The sequence below is a fragment of the Phacochoerus africanus genome, chromosome 8 (genome assembly GCF_016906955.1).
Source record: "Phacochoerus africanus isolate WHEZ1 chromosome 8, ROS_Pafr_v1, whole genome shotgun sequence".
NCBI classification, from domain to species: Eukaryota; Metazoa; Chordata; class Mammalia; order Artiodactyla; family Suidae; genus Phacochoerus; species Phacochoerus africanus.
Window position 1 is genome coordinate 96,887,663 of NC_062551.1, and position 19,657 is coordinate 96,907,319.

The following is a 19,657-nucleotide window of genomic DNA, read 5'->3' on the forward strand; positions in this document are numbered from 1 at the left end:
AATAGAAGGAAACACAAACCCTTCTCTGCATGAGAGAGCTCTCCATAGACTGCTCCTGGACCCGCAGCCCACATGTGCCAACAGGGCTTTTGCTGCACCTGCCAGCTATTGTGTCACGAATTCTATCTTGGCTGAGGCTTTAAACGTTGGTGAAAGTGTTACAACCGTCAACAGGGGAGACCCTCCTCTTGTGAAGGCTTGGGATGCTGGCAGGGGGAGGGGGAGGTGAGGCTGGGACTGAGAGCAGAAATGGGAGATCACTACCTGCCCCTCCTTCTGCAGGCAGGATAGCAGGGGGGCTTCTCTGAAGCAAGGCCTCCATCCCTGCCAGGTGGGGATCTCCCAGAGGAGCCACCTAAGGAGAGTGGGATGCACAAGCCCACTCTCTCCCTGTCCCAGGACCGGCCTTAGATACCAGCCCAGGCAATGGCTCCAGACTGTGGGCTCCACCTGGCCTCCCCTGTGAACTCTCCATCCAAACACCTCTACTCAGAGACAACCCCCCCTGCCACTGCCCCCTGGCAATTCAAGCTCAGCAGCTCACAGGTCTGATCTCTACCTCCACACTGGCTCCCCCTTAGTTTCGGCAAATCCACTGGACCATTTTTTTGGGCCCAAACCTTGCCGGCACCCAGCTCCTCTCAGCCCAGCCTCCAATCCACCTGCACAAAGCATCTGCATCACCACCTGGTTCCCTACCTCTGGTCAGATCCACCATTGTTCTTCACTGGCACGATTTTAATAGCTTCCATCAGAGACAGGTTCCGGGCCCCCATCCTGTGGCACTGCAGGGCTCCCCGTGGCCTCCCCGTCACCCCGGAGGGCTCCACACAGGACTCTGCCCCCACCTCAGGCGCACTCACAGGAAAATCCTTTCCAGAGTTACTCAAATATTTGTGGACTGAATGAACACATTTCTAAGCAGCTTCAGCACCACCGTTTAGGATCTCCGGGAGGTCAATAAACACATAAAAAGACACCAGAGTTTATTAGTCAGATGGGACATGCAAATTAAAACCACTCTAAAATACTACCTCAAACCCATCAGAAGGGCTAAAATCAAAAGACAGACAATACCAAGTGTTGTCCAAGAGGCCCGGCTAAGGAGGTCTGTCTGCTGTGGGAGGAGTGTGGATGGGCAGGGCCGCCTTGGAAAAGCACCTGGCAGAATTTCACACCCCATGACACAGCGATTTCCCTCCTGTTGTGACTCTATCCCCAGCAGAAATGCATGAGTACATAACCAAAAGACACATGCAAGAGTGAAGTATGAGCAATATTATTCATAATAACTCCACACTGGACGTGGTCCAAAGTTTCCTCAAGAGTGCAATGAATAAGTTGCCATATTTCAAGTAACAAAATACTTCCCAGCAGTGCTCCTCCAAGTCCTATCCCCACATGCGCGTCAGCTGGGGACATGGGAGAAGGGCTCATTTGTGGCCCTTGCAGAACTAGCATGTAGGAACCCTGGTGTGGACTCAGCCTCTGGTGCTTCTGCTACAGGAGACAGGGTGAGAACACGTCTCCCCAGCAGTGGGCCCCAGAGTGTCCACAAGGGAGGGATCATCAGAAGTTCTGTTGGGAAGTCGGGAGGTGGCTGTTGGGAGGGATGCAGAAAACTGAGCAAAGAGAAAAACTTTTCTTTTTTATTTTAATTTAAGGGAAACACAAGTTCTATAAGAAAAAACAGCTACACTACCCAGCTTGACAGTGTGGCCACAGAACCTGGGTGTGGCTACCAATGGAGCCAACGGGTAACACAGCCACATGGCATAACTGTCTAGCTTGGAGGATGGAAGAAAGAGCTATTGTTGGAATTCCCATTGCAGCAGAGCGGAAACAAACCTGACTAGCATTGGAGTTCCCATCATAGCACAGCAGAAACAAATCTGACTAGGAACCACAAGGTTGCGAGTTCGATCCCTGGCCTTGCTCAGCAGGTCAAGGATCCGGCGCTGCCGTGAGCTGTGGTGTAGGTCACAGACTCGGCTCGGACCCTGCGTGGCTGTGACTGTGGTATAGGCCGGCAGCTGTAGCTCTGTTTGGACCCCTAGCCTAGGAACCTACATATGCTGCGGGTGCGGCCCTAAAAAGCCAAAAAAAAAAAAAAACCCCACAAAAAAACAAAACACCTGACTAGCATCCATGAGGACCCGGGTTCAATCTCTGGTCTCATTCAGTGGGTCAAGGATCCGATCTTGCTTTGAGCTGTGGCATAGGGAGACACGGCTCAGATCTGGTGTTGCTGTGGCTGTGGTGTAGGCCGGCATCTGCAGCTCCAATTTGACCCCTAGCCTGAGAACTTCCATACGCAGCAGGTGAGGCTCTAAAAAGAAAAAAGAAAAAAAAAGACCTATTATTTAGAAAATGGGTGTAATGATCAGAAAACTGGGAACAGTAAGCTCTGGGGGAAACGAACGGGATGACACAGGACAGGGCACTGCTGCTTTCACGACAGTGCCTTTGGTGGTATCTCACTTAGTTTCCTGTGTGAGCAACTGATAAAAAATAAAATCACAAATCAAAACAGTAGCTGCTGGCAGTGCACACCAGATGAGTGGGGACATTGGGTTGGAGCCCCCGCCTCCCCCCCACCCCCGGGCATCCCCCAGTGCATCGCCTTTACAGCACAGCAGAAACAAATCTGACTAGGAACCACGAGGTTCCTTCCTGGAGAGGGCGGCACCAGAAAATTCTTCCCCACCTTACAAGTAATATACAGAACAAAGCCGACGAGATTCTAAAATTGATGGTGATCTGAAAAATTTACATGATCCTATCAACAACAAGTTTGAAAGCCTAAACTTTTTAAAGCTATCAGTAATTAATTTCAATTAGCCATGCTACAGGAAAGCCTGAATTTATCTTTCTAGTCTCTCTGTAGAAAGTATGACAAAATCATTATCATTCAAAGATGCAAAGGCTATGAAGACAAAAAATGTGGAAAAAGTATTACAGAAGATTGAGAAGCAGTTAAAAATTATTTTTACGTATTTTGTTATAGTTGTTAACATCTTAAAATGTATACTGTTGTGATCTTTCTTATCCTGAATAAACCTTTTTTTTTTTTTTGTCTTTTTGCCATTTCTTGGGCCGCTCCCACGGCATATGGAGGTTCCCAGGCTAGGGGTCGAATCGGAGCTGTAGCCACCGGCCTACGCCAGAGCCACAGCAACGCGGGATCCGAGCCGCGTCTGCAACCTACACCACAGCTCACAGCAACGCGGGATCGTTAACCCACTGAGCAAGGGCAGGGACCGAACCCGCAACCTCATGGTTCCTAGTCGGATTCGTTAAACACTGCGCCATGAGGGGAACTCCCTGAATAAACCATTTTTACCTCTAATTTTGAATTTGTAATTTTGTATTTTTTTCTTAAAAAGGGCCCCTAAATTGTCTAAACTTCAGGCTCAACAAGGCCTGGATCATACCCCTGCAGGACAACTTAAACAGCATAATTTGCTAAGATAGTTTGTTCACCCATCACATAAAGATGACAAATACCCATTTTGATGAATATTGCTCTTTGTATTTGTGGTGGTGATGGGGTGGGGCTGGCTCAAGAGCCAGGGAAGGGCTACTGAAGTGGTGGGTTGCTGGGACTGGAAGGGATGCCTCCCAGAGGCACCACAGGAATGGGTGATGGAGGCCTTCCTGGAGAGGGCGGCACTTGGGGCAGGGAGGCCTCTCAGGATGGGGCAGCTGGGAGGTGACAGCAAATCATCTAGGGCCACCCTGAACAGAACCAGAGTCTGAAAGTCAGAGGGCCCTCCCTCTGCTCCCTGTACCTCTGAGTGTGCAGAACCCAGACACTGGAGCAGCTGAGAGCAGCAAACAATAAAACAGCAGAAACAAGGGGGTGGGCGTGTCTGGCCACAAGGCCATGGCACCTGCATCCACCCCCTCGCCCCCCTCCCCCGGGCTGAGGGAGGCGCCAAAGGATCACCCCCTTGGCTCCCTCCAGGCCAGGTCTTTGTCCAGTCAGCACCCTATTACTGCCAGAACATGGTGAAGACAATCTGTCCCTCTTTACACAGGTTAGGATGACCTGTAGCTTCTGTTTGTCTCAGCCACTGACCATTTGGCCACTCTCCGGGCCACTGTGCAGCCAGCAGATAGGCAGCATCAGCATACTGCCCAAGAGGGAGCCCGGAGTCCTGGGCCCCCTGACCAGACTCCTGATGTCAGAATCCTTACTGTACCCTTCCCCTACTCTCAGAAACAGCCTTTTCTGTCCTCAGCAAGTTGCAAAAGCAGAAGCTATCTGAGTTAAAATTCCTAAGACCATTAGAATGGTGCCCGCCACACTGCAAGGTCTATGTAAGCGTTGGGAAATTTGTATAAAAAATGTTTCAAAAACTCTGTTTCCTCAAGGATCTAAATTTGAAAAACCACAGAAACCCATAACTCACAAGGGTTTACACAGTGATGTCTGAATCCTAAACTGGCTTCTTCTCAAAGACTGAAAGAAGAAAAGGCTTATGGTAGAACTAAAAGTTACCAAATATCCTGATACGTTTACTCTGGAGAGGAAGTGGGGGGCTCAGGGAGGGGAAGCAAGTGCGCCCTGCGCCCATTGGCGCTGCTTTCCAGGAAGAACGCTTGTCCTGCAGTTACAAGCTTCATCCAAGTAGCAGGTAAGGTTGGGGTCCTCCTTTTCCCCAAGGATCAAGCCTCCCAGCGCCCCTTTAAGGCGTGTTTTCCTTCTGGGCTGAGGCGGGGTGGGGGGGGGCCTCCAACACAGAAGATGTCCGCTAGGGTTGAAGATTAACGTTTAGGGGATTAGAGGAGTCACTCCAAGAACCGCACCATCACTGTACACGTGAGGGCTCACTTCAAACGCAGGACGGGTGACAACCTGTTTTCAACCTGTGCAGAACTTTCAGACTGAAAAGAAATTACCAGTCCGAACAGTAAGTCCGTCTGCGGGCAGGGCTCCTCCTACTCCTGTCCACCCCCGCTTGGGATCGCCAGAACGAAGCCGTGCGCCTTTACGCGCGCGCGAGGCGGGAGGAGGACGTTTCTCCGCCCGGCCTCCCCCCCGCCCCACCCCGCGCGGGACAGTCCCGGAGAGCCCAAACCCCTATTCGCCGCCGCACGTGGCCTAAGGACCCCTCAGGTGTCGGGCACCAGGGAAATGAGGGAACAGAACACACACTAAAGTGAGAGGAGAGGGATTGCTCTACGAAGGTTTCTTCAGCTCCGCTGCTCGACCTTCACCCTTCCGGTGTGGGTAGCAGTTCCTCCAAATACCGAGAGGAACCCTCTAGACTCCGGATGCGCGAGGAGAGGCCGTCCGCTCGACCTCCCCACGGCGGAGTTCGAACCTAGGGCAACCGCACCACGTTCTGCCCAATGGATCAATTCCAAGGCAGTTCCAGCGCCCCGACCCTCCCCGGCAGTTCTGCGCGCAGATCCCGGCCCGCGTCTCCGACCCGCGGGACCCAGGGAGCCCGTGCAGGGGCGGCAGGTGCACAGGTGTAAGGAAGAGGTGCAGAGCCCCTCTGCGGTTGGCAGTCCCGGTCGCCTGGCCCAGCGTGGCCGGACCCGCCAGCCCGCGGGGTCTCAGACCCACCGCCCACACCCCGCGCCCACTCTGCCCCAAGTCCGAGCGCGCCCGCCGTGCGCTCCGGGCTGCGCTCACCTGTCCTGCCCGCAGCGCGAGCTGCACCGCCGCCTCGAAGCACTCCTCCCACGGGCCCCCGGCCCGCGCCGCCCTATCCTCGCCGCTTGGCTTCATAGCGGCCTCTGGGCCCGCCGGCGCCCCCCGCCCCGACGCCAGGCTGCGCGATCGCCTCGCGCCTCCTGCTGCTCAGCGGCTGGGCCGCGCCTGCCCGCAGCCTTGCGGGCCCGTTGTTGGGGGCGGGGCACAGGCGGGAACCCGACCTGGAGCTGCGCCCAGCGGGTAGCGACGCCCAGCCCCGCCCCTCACCCCGCCTCCGCCGAGCCCGGCCCCGCCCCGCGCCGCTGGTGCCCCGCTCCTTTCCGCCTGCGTCGCTCTCCCTGCCCAGCCAGCGATGAGCCCCGCCCCAACAACCCCAGGCCCCGCCCCGACTGCTCCAGGAACCCTGGAGCGCGCTCCGTCCCTCTAGCGGAAAGCGGCGGGCTTGCGTGGCGGAAGAAGGGCGGGGCTAGGAGCCGCAGCAGCGCCCCGGGCCCGCGCTCCCCGCGGAGAGTATGGATGAGCCAGGAATGTTCCCTAAGCAGACCCCCGGAGCAGCGGCTGCTCTCGTGCTCCCGCGTGGGCAGGAACCGACTGCTGCAGGCGCGAGTGCCAGGCCCAGAGCTTGCGCTCAGGAGCTGCCTGGCACCCTCTAACCTGTGCTGACCACGTGGAGCCGGCCTGCGGTCCGAGACCGCGAGGACCCCGCGGGGGTCGCTCCTTACACCGTCAGCTTTCGTCTGTGACCACCGAGCGCTGGAGCAACTTGTAGAGGCAAACAGACAACACGGAGGCTTTAAGCGGAGCTGTAGGGCTTCGTCCTTGGGTCGCCTCACCTTGCAAGTGGGAAACCTGGATGGAGAATTGCCCCTACGGTGGGTTTGCGGCGGCTGAGGGCAGGCTCCGCTCCATCTTTCTTGTTCATATTTTCCATGAGTGTCCCAAGAGGGAGTTGGTTTCTGAAAATCCTTAAGACTGTGCCCTGGATGCCTCACTTCAAATGTATTCAGAGTTGATCTTTGCGGCAGGTTTTCATTAGCGATCACTCCCAGCAACAAGCAAAATAACGCTAAGACGCTAAATTAAGGCAGACAAGCGATTGCCAACAAATGCTGTACATTTAAATTATCACCCAGCATTGTGCAGGTCCCACAACAAAGAACATCCCCGGACACCCCGCAAAGCTCTGTTCTGGCAGAATCATCTGCAGGAAACATTCTCTGCAGGATTATTTCTCCTTCTTGTTGGTTTCCACCGTAAAATGTGCTTTTTCCTGCTGGTCCCATTGAGAAAGAGGATAACATGTGAGGTCCTTTGGCTCCCCTTGGTGTGCCACTCTCCAAGCTCTGCCCGGCTTTTCTGGGGGTACTCCTTTGTCCTGTGCCATGTCCCCAGCTCACTCTTTAGTGCTGCTCTATGCCTGTGGATCCTATACTGTAGACTCTGGAGACAAATTGTACTTCAGTAACCAGCCACCTTCATTCTTTTACAGTCCAACCTTTAAACTAAATGAACACTATTTCCAATTCCATGCTCCTGAAACTCCCCAGGGTGACCTTCCTGAGATGAACTCCTGGCCCGCCTTCGCCTGACTCTAGGTCAGCTCTGCACCCCATCTCCAGTAGTCCACTCCCGGCCTAGACTGTTCACACTTCCTTCTCCCCTCCAGAGACCCCAGGAGCAGCTTCTGGCCTCAGACAGCACTCCAGGCGGCTGCCACTGGGACCTCTGGGCACACTTCACCTTGTCTTCATGTGCACATCTGTAAAGTGGACATTCCACCTTCATCAAGTTGTTATTGAGACATAGGTGAAAAGCTGTTTAAAAGGCCTGGCACACAGGAAGTGCCCATTCAGGGCTGACCCCTTCTCTCTGTTCCCATGGCTTCAGTGCTGCCCAGCTGAGCTTTCTCTCTGTCCACAGGAATCTCCAGACCTACTCTGCTCACTGTCCCCGTCCCCGTGCCCTCACACTGCACACCCACCCCCACCCCTGGCGCTTCACTAGAAGGTGATTTCCCTCCCCCTTCACCTGCGGACACACAACACCTGCCCCGCACCTGTGGGTCTGCCATTTCTGAGGAAGGGGTGCCTCTCCTCCAACACAGTCCCCTCCCCTGTGTGCTCCGGTCACCCCTGCTCTCCCTCTGGACCCTGCATCCCTGAGCCCTGGTCTCCACCATGTCTGCTTGTTGCCTGCCCTCCATGGTTGGCTCCATCCTTCTCAACAGCCCTGAACATGCTGACGTCTCTCGCTTCTTAAATGTCCCTTGCTGATCTTCACCCCTTGTGGTCACCACCTCTCTCATCTTGTCAGAGTCTCCTTTTTTTTTTTTAGCTATTTCTTGGGATGCTCCTGCGGCATATGGAGGTTCCCAGGCTAGGGGTCGAATCGGAACCATAGCCGCCGGCCTACGCCAGAGCCACAGCTGCGCGGGATCCGAGCCGCGTCTGCAACCTACACCACAGCTCACGGCAATGCCGGATCGTTAACCCACTGAGCAAGGGCAGGGACTGAACCCGCAACCTCATGGTTCCTAGTCGGATTCGTTAACCACTGCGCCAGGACGGGAACTCCCCAGAGTCTCCTTGAAAGTGTTTCCACCTCCTTGCCACCCACCCAGCCAGTCTTCAGCCCCCTGCAGTGGGCCATCTGCCCATCACTCAGACTGCTCCACAGTGTCACCAGAGCCTACCTGAGTGGTGCACACGGGGGACAGTTTTCATCTTTTTCCAGCTTGAATTCTCAGTAGCATTTCACTCAGAGCAAGAAGCACTCCCTGGATGCCCCTTCTGTTTGTTTCCAGGCCCTGGGTCTCTGCTGGTGTGTGTGTGCGTTTCTCTGACCCTCGGTTCTTTGTCCCATCCTCTGAATCCACCCTCCTCCACACTGATCGTGTGCCCATTAAGCGCCAGACCTGTGTGGATGGATGTGTCGCATCTGAGACACTGAGATGATCTGAGTGGAAATGTTTGTTGAGTTCAGATGCCGTGCAAAGGTCAGGGTGGACCTGACCATGCAAAGGGGCAGTGGGGTCAGGGAGGGCTTCAGAGAGGAGGGGTAGGGGTAAGCCCCAGGAGTGGAAGAGGAGAGGAGGGTTGTTTGGGGTGGAGAAAGCATTGCAGGGCGTTGCCACAAAGGTAGCAGAGGTAGAAAGGCATGCACAGACTCTGAGTGGCTTGTCCTCTATTTCAGCTGCCCCCCGGGATGTCTGGCCCCGTCTGCAGATATTTGGGGCTGTCACAACTTCTGGCATCTAGTGGAGGGAGGCCAAGGAGACTGTCAAACGTCCCCCAGTGCACAGGACACCCCCTCCCCCCACCCCCAGCCATAATGAAGGACTGCCACACAAATAACAGGAACACTGGGGTTGAGAACACACATCCTGCTTTACCTCTAGTAGGAAGAGTCTGGCTCAGGTCAGAATTCCACGTGTGATTTTTCAGAGCTGACCGTAGGCCATTACAAAGTTTTACCTGGCAGTTCTCATGAAGGGTGGGGACTTGGGGCACAGCCAGGGCACTGCTATTTTCTGGAAGGACTTCAGTCCAAGCCTCAGCAGCCAGACGCCCACTCCACACCCCAGCCATGCTCCGGGGCACGTCCATCTGCCCGGCCAGGTACCTCCATTCCTGGGGAAGCTGCCCCAGATGAGGCCTGGCTCAGGGCCTCTGCCAAGACCACCTAGTCTGGGGGCTTTGAAGACCTTTCCTCCACAGGAACTCAGAACCAGTACTTTTCCATTCCCAGCCCTCCCTCTTCCCTCCCCCTGCCTCAGCCTCCAGGTCCTGGCTGCTCAGCTTTTCCAACTGGCAGCCGCTTAGTCACATTATGCAATCATCTGCTTTTCTTTGTCTTTGAATCTAGTAGGCACTTGATGCTTCTGGAATTGAATGAACAGGCGTTCTCCTGTGATGCAGAGGGTTAAGGATCTGGTGTTGTCACTGCAGTGGCTTGGGTCACTGCTGTGATGTGGGACTGATTGCTGGCTCAGGAACTTCCACATGCCCTGGTGTGGCCTAAAAAAAAAATTAAAAAAAAAAAAAAGAATTGAATGAACAAACACATTTGTCAGTTTTGAGCTGATAAACCTGAGAGGTAATTCACCATGAGTGATCAAATAAGGTCAAGGAATTTTGTGGCTTGCCTGGCAAAGGAAATGTACTGGGGTCAATGCACACCCCTCCATTTGGGTCTCAGAGTAGCTGCGAGTGGGGTGGCTGCTGGGCTGACGGGCAGGCATTTGGGTTCTCTGTTCGAGCCACACGCGTTACCATCCAGCTGTGCTCAGGTGCTTGGCCTGGGGTCTCTAGTTCCGTTCTCAGCCTGCTCCCAAAAGTGATTTACTTAAACATGTGCTTAAGGGCATTTCACTGGGTGACCACGTCTACAGGGGACACAGCGTGGCAAGGGCACGTGCTGACCGCTCCCCTTTCATCCAGGGCACTGGCCTCCCATTCTCCCCTGAGACCCCATCCCTGTGTACACAGCTCTCCACACAGTTATCCAGGTCTCTGGGGGGTGGCCACAGAGCACAGTGTGTCCAAGGGAACATCTGGGTGAGTGGGGGGTGCTGGACTTGAAGAAGGAGAGGCTTCTGGGTGTGGTGGGGACAAGGCGAGAGTTCTCAGGAAGGGGCCAGAACAGGGGTGGGTTTGCTCTAATGGGACAGAAGCTCACACAGGCCTCTTCAAAGCCTTTGAGCTAATTCCACATTTTCACATTTATAACATAATTGTTATGCTTTTTTCACTGAATGGGTTCCACTAATTCTGGATCCTCTGAGCTGGCTTTAGTGTACATAACTCAGGACAGATCCACAGTAGGAAGCGAGGGAGGGAGCATTGTTCAGGATCGGGAAGTTCTCCCAGGCAGAGCTCCTGAACACAGGGATGGGCTACAGATAGCCGGGGAGCAGAGCTCTGGGGGCCCCCGAGCCACACAGATGGTTGCCTGCAGGGCATGGACCCCGACAGGGGAACAAGTCGTCCAAACCCCAGGAATCAGCCTGTGAGATGAGCGCTGAGGCGTGCGAAGCCATGTGGTGCTACATGTTCCAGCAGGCGCCCGAGTCCAGACATGTATTAGTTCACCAGATGCTCCATTACAATAAAGTAATAAAAATGCATTTTCAGAAGCCTTCGGGATCAAAATGGTCTTTCTTGCACATCTTCAAACCAAGAGGAAGGTACTGAGTCTACTTTGCAGGTGATTCCTAATGGCCACTCCTGTAGCCAGGCCCTCAGATGCTGGATCCTTCTCAAGCACGGTTGCGTCCCCCCACCCCAGGTTTGTTCATTGCCACCCTAATGGTCAGGCGCTGCAGCCACTTGGTTCTCACGACAGGCCAGTAGACACTTCATCACGACGAACCAGTGGTGATGATCTGACTAGTAGTGATGCTGCTGTATCTTCCGGGCCACTGAGAGCCACTTCTCATCAGCAAGGAGCTGGCACTGCTCTCAGGGCCCGTGGCCTGAGCTGTGGGTCTGCTTTCTTGGACATCACCCCCCGCATGGTATCTGACACAGTCAAGTCAGGACAACACACACAACCCTGTGTGTTTCAACAGAGAAAACTGAATGTAAGAAAGCAGGTAAGCAGGTAAAAAACAGAAAACTGAGGCAGCTGAGAGAGTAAGGGCAGGAAGCATCTTCCAGCCTTGGGGCTGGGAGACAGGCGGAGGCTGGGGTTGCCAGAACCTGCCCTCTGGGAGGGTGCCAGGAGGCTGGGGCCAAGAGGGGCCTGGAGTGAGGCTGCTGCCTGGGGCGCTGCCACCTCTGCAGGGCAAGGGCTGGCTGGTTCAGGGTGTGGAAAAGAGCTGCCAGTTTTCCAGGGTGATGTTGATAACAACAGGAGGCTGCGATCCTACCCCCAGCCTCCCACCCCTGATGGTGGAGACTAATGCGGGGCCAGCTGGCAAATGGAAATGTATCTGCAAAGTCTTAACCTCACTGTCAAACTGCAGTGCAAAGCTGAGAGACCACCAGCAGGTCGTAACCTCCCAAGCCTTCAGGACAACGTCCATGTTCCTCAGTGTGACTTCTGCAGCCATCACCATCCCACTGCTGGCAGGCTGGCCTTTTCCCTGGTGCCTGCTGCCCCAAGAAAGCCGCTCCCCATTGTTCAGGTACAACTGGTACCTCCCCCAACCCCACGCTGCTCTGTACCTGCCCAGGAAGCCAGGAAAGCCCTGGGAGCACATCTCCTTTATGGTAGACGTGTCTGCTCCCTGAGCCCCTTGAGGAAAAGGTGAGTTTTCATTATTGTATCTCCAAAGCCAGTGCTGTGGTTGGCACATAGTAGGTGCTTTAAAAACATTTGTTGAATAAATGAATGTGTCTTAAGTGTTTGCCCAATTATGGCACAGGTATTCTAATCATCAGAGGTCCTATAAAACATTAATTTTTTTTGTCTTTTTGCCTTTTCTAGGGCTGCTTCCCATGGCATATGGAGGTTCCCAGACTAGGGGTCTAATCGGAGCTGTAGCCGCCGGCCTACGCCAGAGCCACAGCAATGCGGGATCCGAGCCGCGTCTGCAACCTACACCACAGCTCACAGCAACGCGGGATCGTTAACCCACTGAGCAAGGGCCGGGATCGAACCCGCAACCTCATGGTTCCTAGTCGGATTTGTTAACCACTGTGCCACGACGGGAACTCCTAAAACATTAATCTTTAAAAGAAGGTAAAAGATATTGAACATATATATATATTTTAAACCTTTCCTGGGAGTTCCTGCTGTGGTGCAGCAGGTTAAGGATCCAGCATTGCCGAAGATGTGGTATAGGTCACAGCTGCCTGTGGCTGGGATTCTATCCCTTTCATATGCCGTGAGTACAGCCGAAAAAAGGGAAAAAAGAAAGAAAGAAAGAAAAAACTTCTTTTCTCGTCTATAGAAAACTAATGTAACTTCTATTTAATCATCAAACGCATTGGGAAGCTTTTCAGTAAGATTGCTTCTCTGGGTGTCTGAAAGCCTCAGCTCTGCCTGAGACAGTTACATGGAGAATGTTTGGGGGCTGACACTAAGAAGTATTTCTATGGGTGAGAAGTATCTTTTTACATTTTCTGTGGGAAAGATGATGGAAATGGTACAGTCCTACTAAATGTCCTCCCACAAAAGACCATGGTCCCAGAGCAGAACCTTCTTTCTGTTTTTTTTTTTTTGGAAGCGGGCTGTTCCCTGCAGCTGCTCCCTGGAGAAGGGAGGGGCTCAAGTGATGTCTTTGGGCTCATGACTGGCCCAGTGACAACTTTGGATGCTAAAATAATGCTGACTTAACCATCATTTGCAGGCACGTTACTCAAGGGGGATAGCTGGTTTAGGGAGAAAGAGGCGGGCACTTCTGCCCACTGGGGGGGAAGGGGGCCTGGCAGCAGGGCTGGGGAGGAGGAGGATGTCAGGGGAGCATAGCTGGGCCTGCATGATATGGCAGCGGGTGACAGAGCCCTGCCAGCCCAGGCAAAGCAGGTGTGACTTCACACAGCCCAGTCCAGGGGCTGAATTTCCCAGCTCGGGTCTGGTCTGCCCTGAGGCATTTACAGCCACACACACTCAGCTCTGTGTATTTCACAGAAAACGTTGTCATTAGCCGAAGTTCTGGCCTTTCTGCCCTTGGGCAATAAAATGCTGTTCCGGTAATAAAATGATTTGCACGGGAAGTGGCAGGTTTGGTTTTGTTTTTCACTCTCATGGGGCCACGTGAATGGTGGACAAATCTATGTAGGTCACCAAATTTTTTTTTGTTTTTTTGTTTTTGTGTGCAGCTGTTGCTGGTGTGTGGAATCCAGAAGTCTGGGAACCATGGAGAAGGGCGTGTCCGAGGGCCTCTCCTGAGTCTTCCCTTAGCAGGGGTTGGGCAGCACTGCAGGAGCCAGGGGAGGGGGTGCACCATCCTCCCCCATGAGAGGAGAAACAAGTGGTGGAACCCCCAAAACTCACTGAGCTTCCCAAGAACGAATGGGGAATCCTGTCTCTCTCTCTCAAAATGCCCTTTTAGGAGGAAAGACATCCATTGGAAAACACTACTGTTATAAAAATATTCCAAAATTGCATTAATCAGAAAAAAAAATCATAAGGTCGTTAGAAAGAGCCTTGGTCTTTTCTGGGTTGAGGGTGGGGACGGGGGAGGGGTCTCCCTTGCTTTTGTAAACTGTGGCCAGAGGTCTGTTCATGAGTGTTTGGTGGAGCAGAGAAGCTTATGTTTTTTATCAATACCTCATGACCTCGAATGATGATGTTGAAACCAAATGTTCTTTAATCTTTCTGTTCAGTTCATGAAACTTGCTAGTTTATTCAGTGGCCTGATAATGTTAGAATATCCGGAAGTTCCATCGTGGTTCAGCGGGTTAAGTCTCTGATGTGGCTCAGGTTTGATCCTTGGCCTGGGAACTTCCAAATGCCACAGGTGAGGCAAAAAAAAAAAAAAAAAAAAAAAAAGAAAGAAAGAAAAAAGGAAAATCCAAAGATAGTTCTGAGATCGGTTCTTAACCTGTGGATAAATCTGACAGATTAAGTTCCCCTCAAAATAGCATTTCTAAACTTGACTAAACTACCTTAGCTACTTGAAGCTATAATTGAGAATGTAACATCTGATTCTTTCAAACACTCCTGGCACGTTTATAATCCTCCTGGTAAAATCCCCCGACCACATTCGTGTTCTTGTCCACATGATAGATCAGACTTCACACCGCAGCAAGTCAGGTGCCCTGATCCCATCAAACACGCTAATGGCATCAAAGCAGACATAAAACAGCGTGTGATCCAAAAACTTGCTACCAAAACTGTATAAAGACAACTTCGTTCCGTATAACACAGGCACCATCCTTTCTGCATCTCAGAGTTCAAAAGGTGCTCCCCAGGCACAGACACAGGGTCCTACCCCCCTGGCCTTGGACACCAGCTCTTCCTTAGAAATATGTCATCAATACCTTCTCAATCCTTGTATTCTTTTCTTACAGCTTTCAGTGGTTTCAAACATCTTGCCGTTCACATGTATTACTTTTGCACTTTAAACTATCTTTCAAAAGTAAAGTTTTGGTGGCAGGATGACCGTAAAAGCAGCTGCAGAAGTTTCAAATGTCACTGGCCTAAGGGATGGGAGGCCTACGGGGCAGGTGGTCTACAGGGAAGGAGGCCTAAGGGACAGTGGCCGCACAGATCTTCACTGGAAATTAGTCATGGATCTGGACTGCCAAACTCCTCTTTCTCTGGAAACCTATGAGCCCACACATGTAAGAACTAGACTAATGAAGTTCTACTCCCTGTTCCAGATTTTGAGGATGATTCCCAAGATAACCTGTGATGTTCCCTGCCTTCCCAAAGAAGCTTACTTCTCGCCTGGAGATGGAAAGGCTTTCGGTCCTGCTATTTGCTCACTTGTAGGAAATGCACAGCCTGGAGCTCAGAATGCAAGCTGGATGCTCCGGGTCTCTGTAAGTCACCAGCGAAGCAGCAGAAACATTGGCTGATCCCAGGAATCTCTAACCTAGGTTCCCTTCCCCGGGGTTTCCTTCAGAATTGGTTTCTCTCTCCTTTGTTACGGGAAAGCTAGTTTCAGTATGAGCCCTTCACTAATTATCCTATCAGATAAAAATACTTTCAGATGTCCTAATTCTTGGTACTTTGTTGTCTTTGGGATCTTAATTTAAATTAACTCTGTCTTGGAAAAAAATTAACTTTTTCAGAGCCCAAATGATGTGAATATCATTATTCACAATGGTGTGAATATCAATATCAGGTCAATGCATGTTTTTAAACAGTTTAACATGAGAAATACATCGAAAAGCCTCCAGATTCCCTGCTCAGCATCTCCTGGAACCTTGCCGATTTCTTTCCTAACCCAACCCCTTATCTGGCTAGAAGAGACCTCTTTGACACTGAATGGAACCCAGGGTGAGAAGTCTTGTCTCAGCAGAGGCAGCTGGTGCCACCTGCTGGGAACATTGTGGTCCTTCCATCTTTAAAGAATGAACTGGCCCCAGTGAAGATAGTTCCTGACCCCATCACCTTTACTACTTCTGACTGGCAGTTATTTGCCTTGAGACCCTCTATCTCTTAGATAATGTTTCTGAGAAAAGCTAAGTATAATTTACCTTAGAGATAAAAATAATTTTAAACCATGATGTGCAGGTTGTCACAGCTATTATTTGTTCTTATGAGAAAGGCTGTTCTAGGAAGGGCTAAGATACTATGCATAGTTGGAAAACAGCTGATTTCTTTAGAGTGATCACAGTGGGATGTGTGTGTCCCCACCAAACTTGTGTCCCTCTCTCCCTTCCCTTTTTCAGCTTTGTCTCTCATTTCTTTCCCTCTTTCATTCCTTTGATCTGTTCACTCTTACTCCTCCTTCTTCCTTCTTTCTCTCTGTCTCTCCCTCTCCTTTCTTATTATCAAAAACAACTTCTGGAGAATCTGCCATGCGTCCAGAGCAAAGAGCATGAGTGGAATAGCTCTATGAATATCTTTGTGTGAACTTGCCACCTTTGAAGTCGTGCAGAGACAGAGGTGTGCTTTGAGGAAGGACAGCTGGCCAAGGAGCTCAAGTTCTTGTGGTTTTGGGGTGCCGGGCTTGGAACACCCTGTTACTCGCCAGTCTGGAGGTGCCTCTGCTCCCTAAAGAGACTTGGAGGGTGCAGTCTGGACCTTGCCTTGGAGGTCCAAAACTTGGCCCTGGTGACACTGCCAGTATCATTTCCCTGACCCCTGTGCAGCCTGCAGAGGCGCTGACCCTTGACCTCTCCACTGCCATCTGGATTGCTACCTCTGCCCTGGCGCTTCACGTACACCTGGACTCCTCTCTTCCCCTGCTCTGGAGTCACCCAGTGTGCTGGTCTGGACAGTGGCCTTCCCTGCTCCCAGTCCTGGGCCCTTGCCAGACCCCGGCACCAATGGGCTCCCTTAGTGCCCTGCTCCTCAGGGATTCAGCAGCAGCTCAACTCCCTGTGGATCTGGATTTGCTGCTTTCTTTGCTTGGTTCCAACTATTCCAAGCTCAGTCCAGCTGCTCCAGCTGTGAGTACTTGAAATCCTTGGATATGATGGCAGTGGTTCCACACTGATGGCTCTGGCTGGTTTTACTTGTGGGGATTTAAGAAAGTCACTTTGGGGAGTTACCATTGAGGCTTAGCAGGTCAAGGACATGACCTTGCCTCTGTGAGGATGCAAGTTCGATCCCTGGCCTTGCTTAGTGGGCTAAGGGTCCAGCATTGCCACAAGGTGAGGCAGAGGTTGGAGATATGGCTCAGATCTGGTGTTGCTGTGGCCATGGTGTAGGCCAATTGCTGCAGCTCCTATTCTACCCCTAGCCTGGGAACTTCCACATGCCACAGATGTGACATATATTTCAGGTATAAATGAAGTACTTTAAAATGTATCCCTCAGTTAGGTCTATGTTTTATGGACTAAACAAGCATTACAATTTTTTTTGGTCTTTTTTTTGCCATTTCTTGGGCCGCTCCTGCGGCATATGGAGGTTCCCAGGCTAGGGGTTGAATCGGAGCTGTAGCCACCAGCCTACGCCAGAGCCACAGCAACGCAGGATTTGAGCTGCATCTGCAACCCACACCACAGCTCATGGCAACGCTGGATCGTCAACCCACTGAGCAAGGCCAGGGATCAAACCCGAAACCTCATGGTTCTTAGTCGGATTCGTTAACCACTGCACCACAACGGGAACGCCACAATTTTTTTTTTTACCCTTACACAAAAGTAGAGGGAATATAATGAAAGCTTGTGTTGCTTTTCTATTGTGGTGACTTAAAATACATATTTATTATCTCATTGTTCTGTAGGGCAGTAGTACAGCTCTGGTCTCATGGGCCAAAGTCAAGATGGTTCTGCAACAGAATCCTTTTCCTTGCTTTCTTCCAGCTTCTAGGGGCTGCCTGCCTAAATACCTTGGCTTGTGCCCCCTTCCTCCATTTCTAAGGTCAGCAACAGTTGGTGGAGTCTGTTAATCTAAAACTAATAATAGAGGAATTATTTTACCAGCAAAATGGATTTAATCAGAACAGAAAGGAACTACAACGTATGTCACAAAATCGATGTTGAACTTCAGGCAAGTCCCAAAGAACAAAGGAGGGGAGCCTGAATTTATAGGAAAAAGGTGGGGATGGTTTCTCATTGGCTGAGCTTTGGTGTTTCTCGTTGGTTGGACTGATGCTGTGTGAGAAGAAATTCTTCATCAGGAAGAGTGAAATTGTGCATTTCCTGTTTGGGAGAGTAAGGTACCTTCTTCCTGTGGGACATGCAAATAATGGTCAGTGCATGCACATCAAGGGCGGTGCATGCGAAGGAAGGCGAGTGCCAGTGAGTGAGTGCGCCCTCTGCAGGCCGTTTCGAACTCCAATTTCAGTTGCGGTTTCCTTTATTGATTTTCAAAGACGTTGTCAGGTTGCACCTCTGATCCTCTGTTATACTGAATGTTTGTGCCACCCCAAAATACATATGTTCAATCCTAATGTCCAGTGTGAAGTTGTTTGGAGGTGAGGTCTTTGGGAGATGCTCAGTCCTGAGAGGGAGTCCTACTGGATGGTGTTATTGTTCCCATAAAGGAGACCCCATAGAGCACTCCGACCCCAAGCGAAAACCCTGAGAAGGTGGTTATGAACTGGGAAAAACCTCTCACAGGACACATATTGGATCCTTGATCTTGAACTTGCAGCTCCCACAACTTCTGTTATTTACAAGGTTCCTGGCTGCAGTGTTACCTGTGCTTGTAAGCAGTCTGAATGGATTGGACATCCTTACTCTGCCTCTGAGAGAGCTGGGAAAGCGTCTCCACTTGTAAGGACACAAGTGATTGGATTGGATCCACTGGGATAATCCAGGATATTGACCCCATATCAAGGTCCTTAATCATCATCATGCATGCAAAGTCACTTTTGCCAGATAAGGAAACCTGTTCACAAGTCTGGAGATGAGGCTGTGGACATCTTCTGGGGGCCATTATTCTGCCAGCTTCGGTGCCATACACCCATCTCCTTGCTTCGGCTTTAGCAACATTTTGCCATATTGTTTTTTCTCCCATGTCCCTACTTTAAAATTTTCTTTCTGCAAATTCCAGAAATCATATAATTTATCTGTAAATACTTTAATATGTTTTTCTAATCCTAAAAAATAGAACCACAATAGTATTATAGCAAAATTACCAATAATTCTTTATCATCTGACATCCAATCCATGTCCAAGTTTCCCAATCTTTTCAAAAATGATTTTTTTCCTAAAAAAAGCTAGTTTGTCCCAATTATGACCAAGTCCAAGCCCACAAACTGCATTTGGTTGATGCGCCTTTCAAGCCTGCTGTGGAACAACAGACCCCCCTTCCTGTCCTCCTTCCCCCCTTTTTTGTGATGCTGCTTATTTGTTGAATAAAGAAATTAGGTCTTTTTGGCTGTAGACTTTCCCATCAGATTGCTTCCTGGTGGTGAAACATAACATGTTCATTTGGTCCCTGTATTTCCTTAAGCTTGTTGTTCTAGGCTCAACCAGATTTCCTTTTTTCCTTTTCTTTCTCTGTGAAGTGTGGTGACGCTTACCTCCTATTCTATCACTTCATTGTTTATAGAGTCTGGTTGTGCCAGTTTGGGTCATGTTAAAATTGTTCATCTGGGCGTGTTTGGAATTATTACAATATTCTCAATAATAATAATTACCATTTACTGCTTACTTACATGTACCAGGCACTTTGCTGATTGCTTTCTACCTGATTTCTCGTTTTACATCTCAGTATAGTCAACGTACTCATAGATTTGAAAAACAGACCGGAATTGGTTGTAGAGAAGATTTTGTGAATTGCTAGTCAGAGCTTCGGTTTACTTTTTTTTTTTTTTTTGGCTTTTGTAGGGCTGCACCTGCAGCATATGGATGTTCCCAGGCTAGGGGTCAAATCAGAGCTATAGCTACCAGCCTACACCACAGCCACAGCAACGTGGGATCCTAGCCCTGTCTGCGACCTACCACAGCTCACAGCAACACCAGATCCTTGACC

General features: G+C 51.0%; 1 protein-coding gene across 1 annotated transcript in view; it reads right to left on the reverse strand.

The window, feature by feature from the left end:
* IMPA2 (inositol monophosphatase 2) overlaps window positions 1-5,836 on the reverse strand; it is a 29,889-nt gene extending 24,053 nt beyond the window's left edge. Inside the window, exon 1 of the mRNA XM_047793664.1 lies at window positions 5,648-5,836. Within this exon, the coding sequence (XP_047649620.1) occupies window positions 5,648-5,743 (96 nt within the window). The 5' untranslated portion in view covers window positions 5,744-5,836. The remainder of the gene's footprint in view (window positions 1-5,647) is intronic.
* Window positions 5,837-19,657: the final 13,821 nt, after the last annotated feature.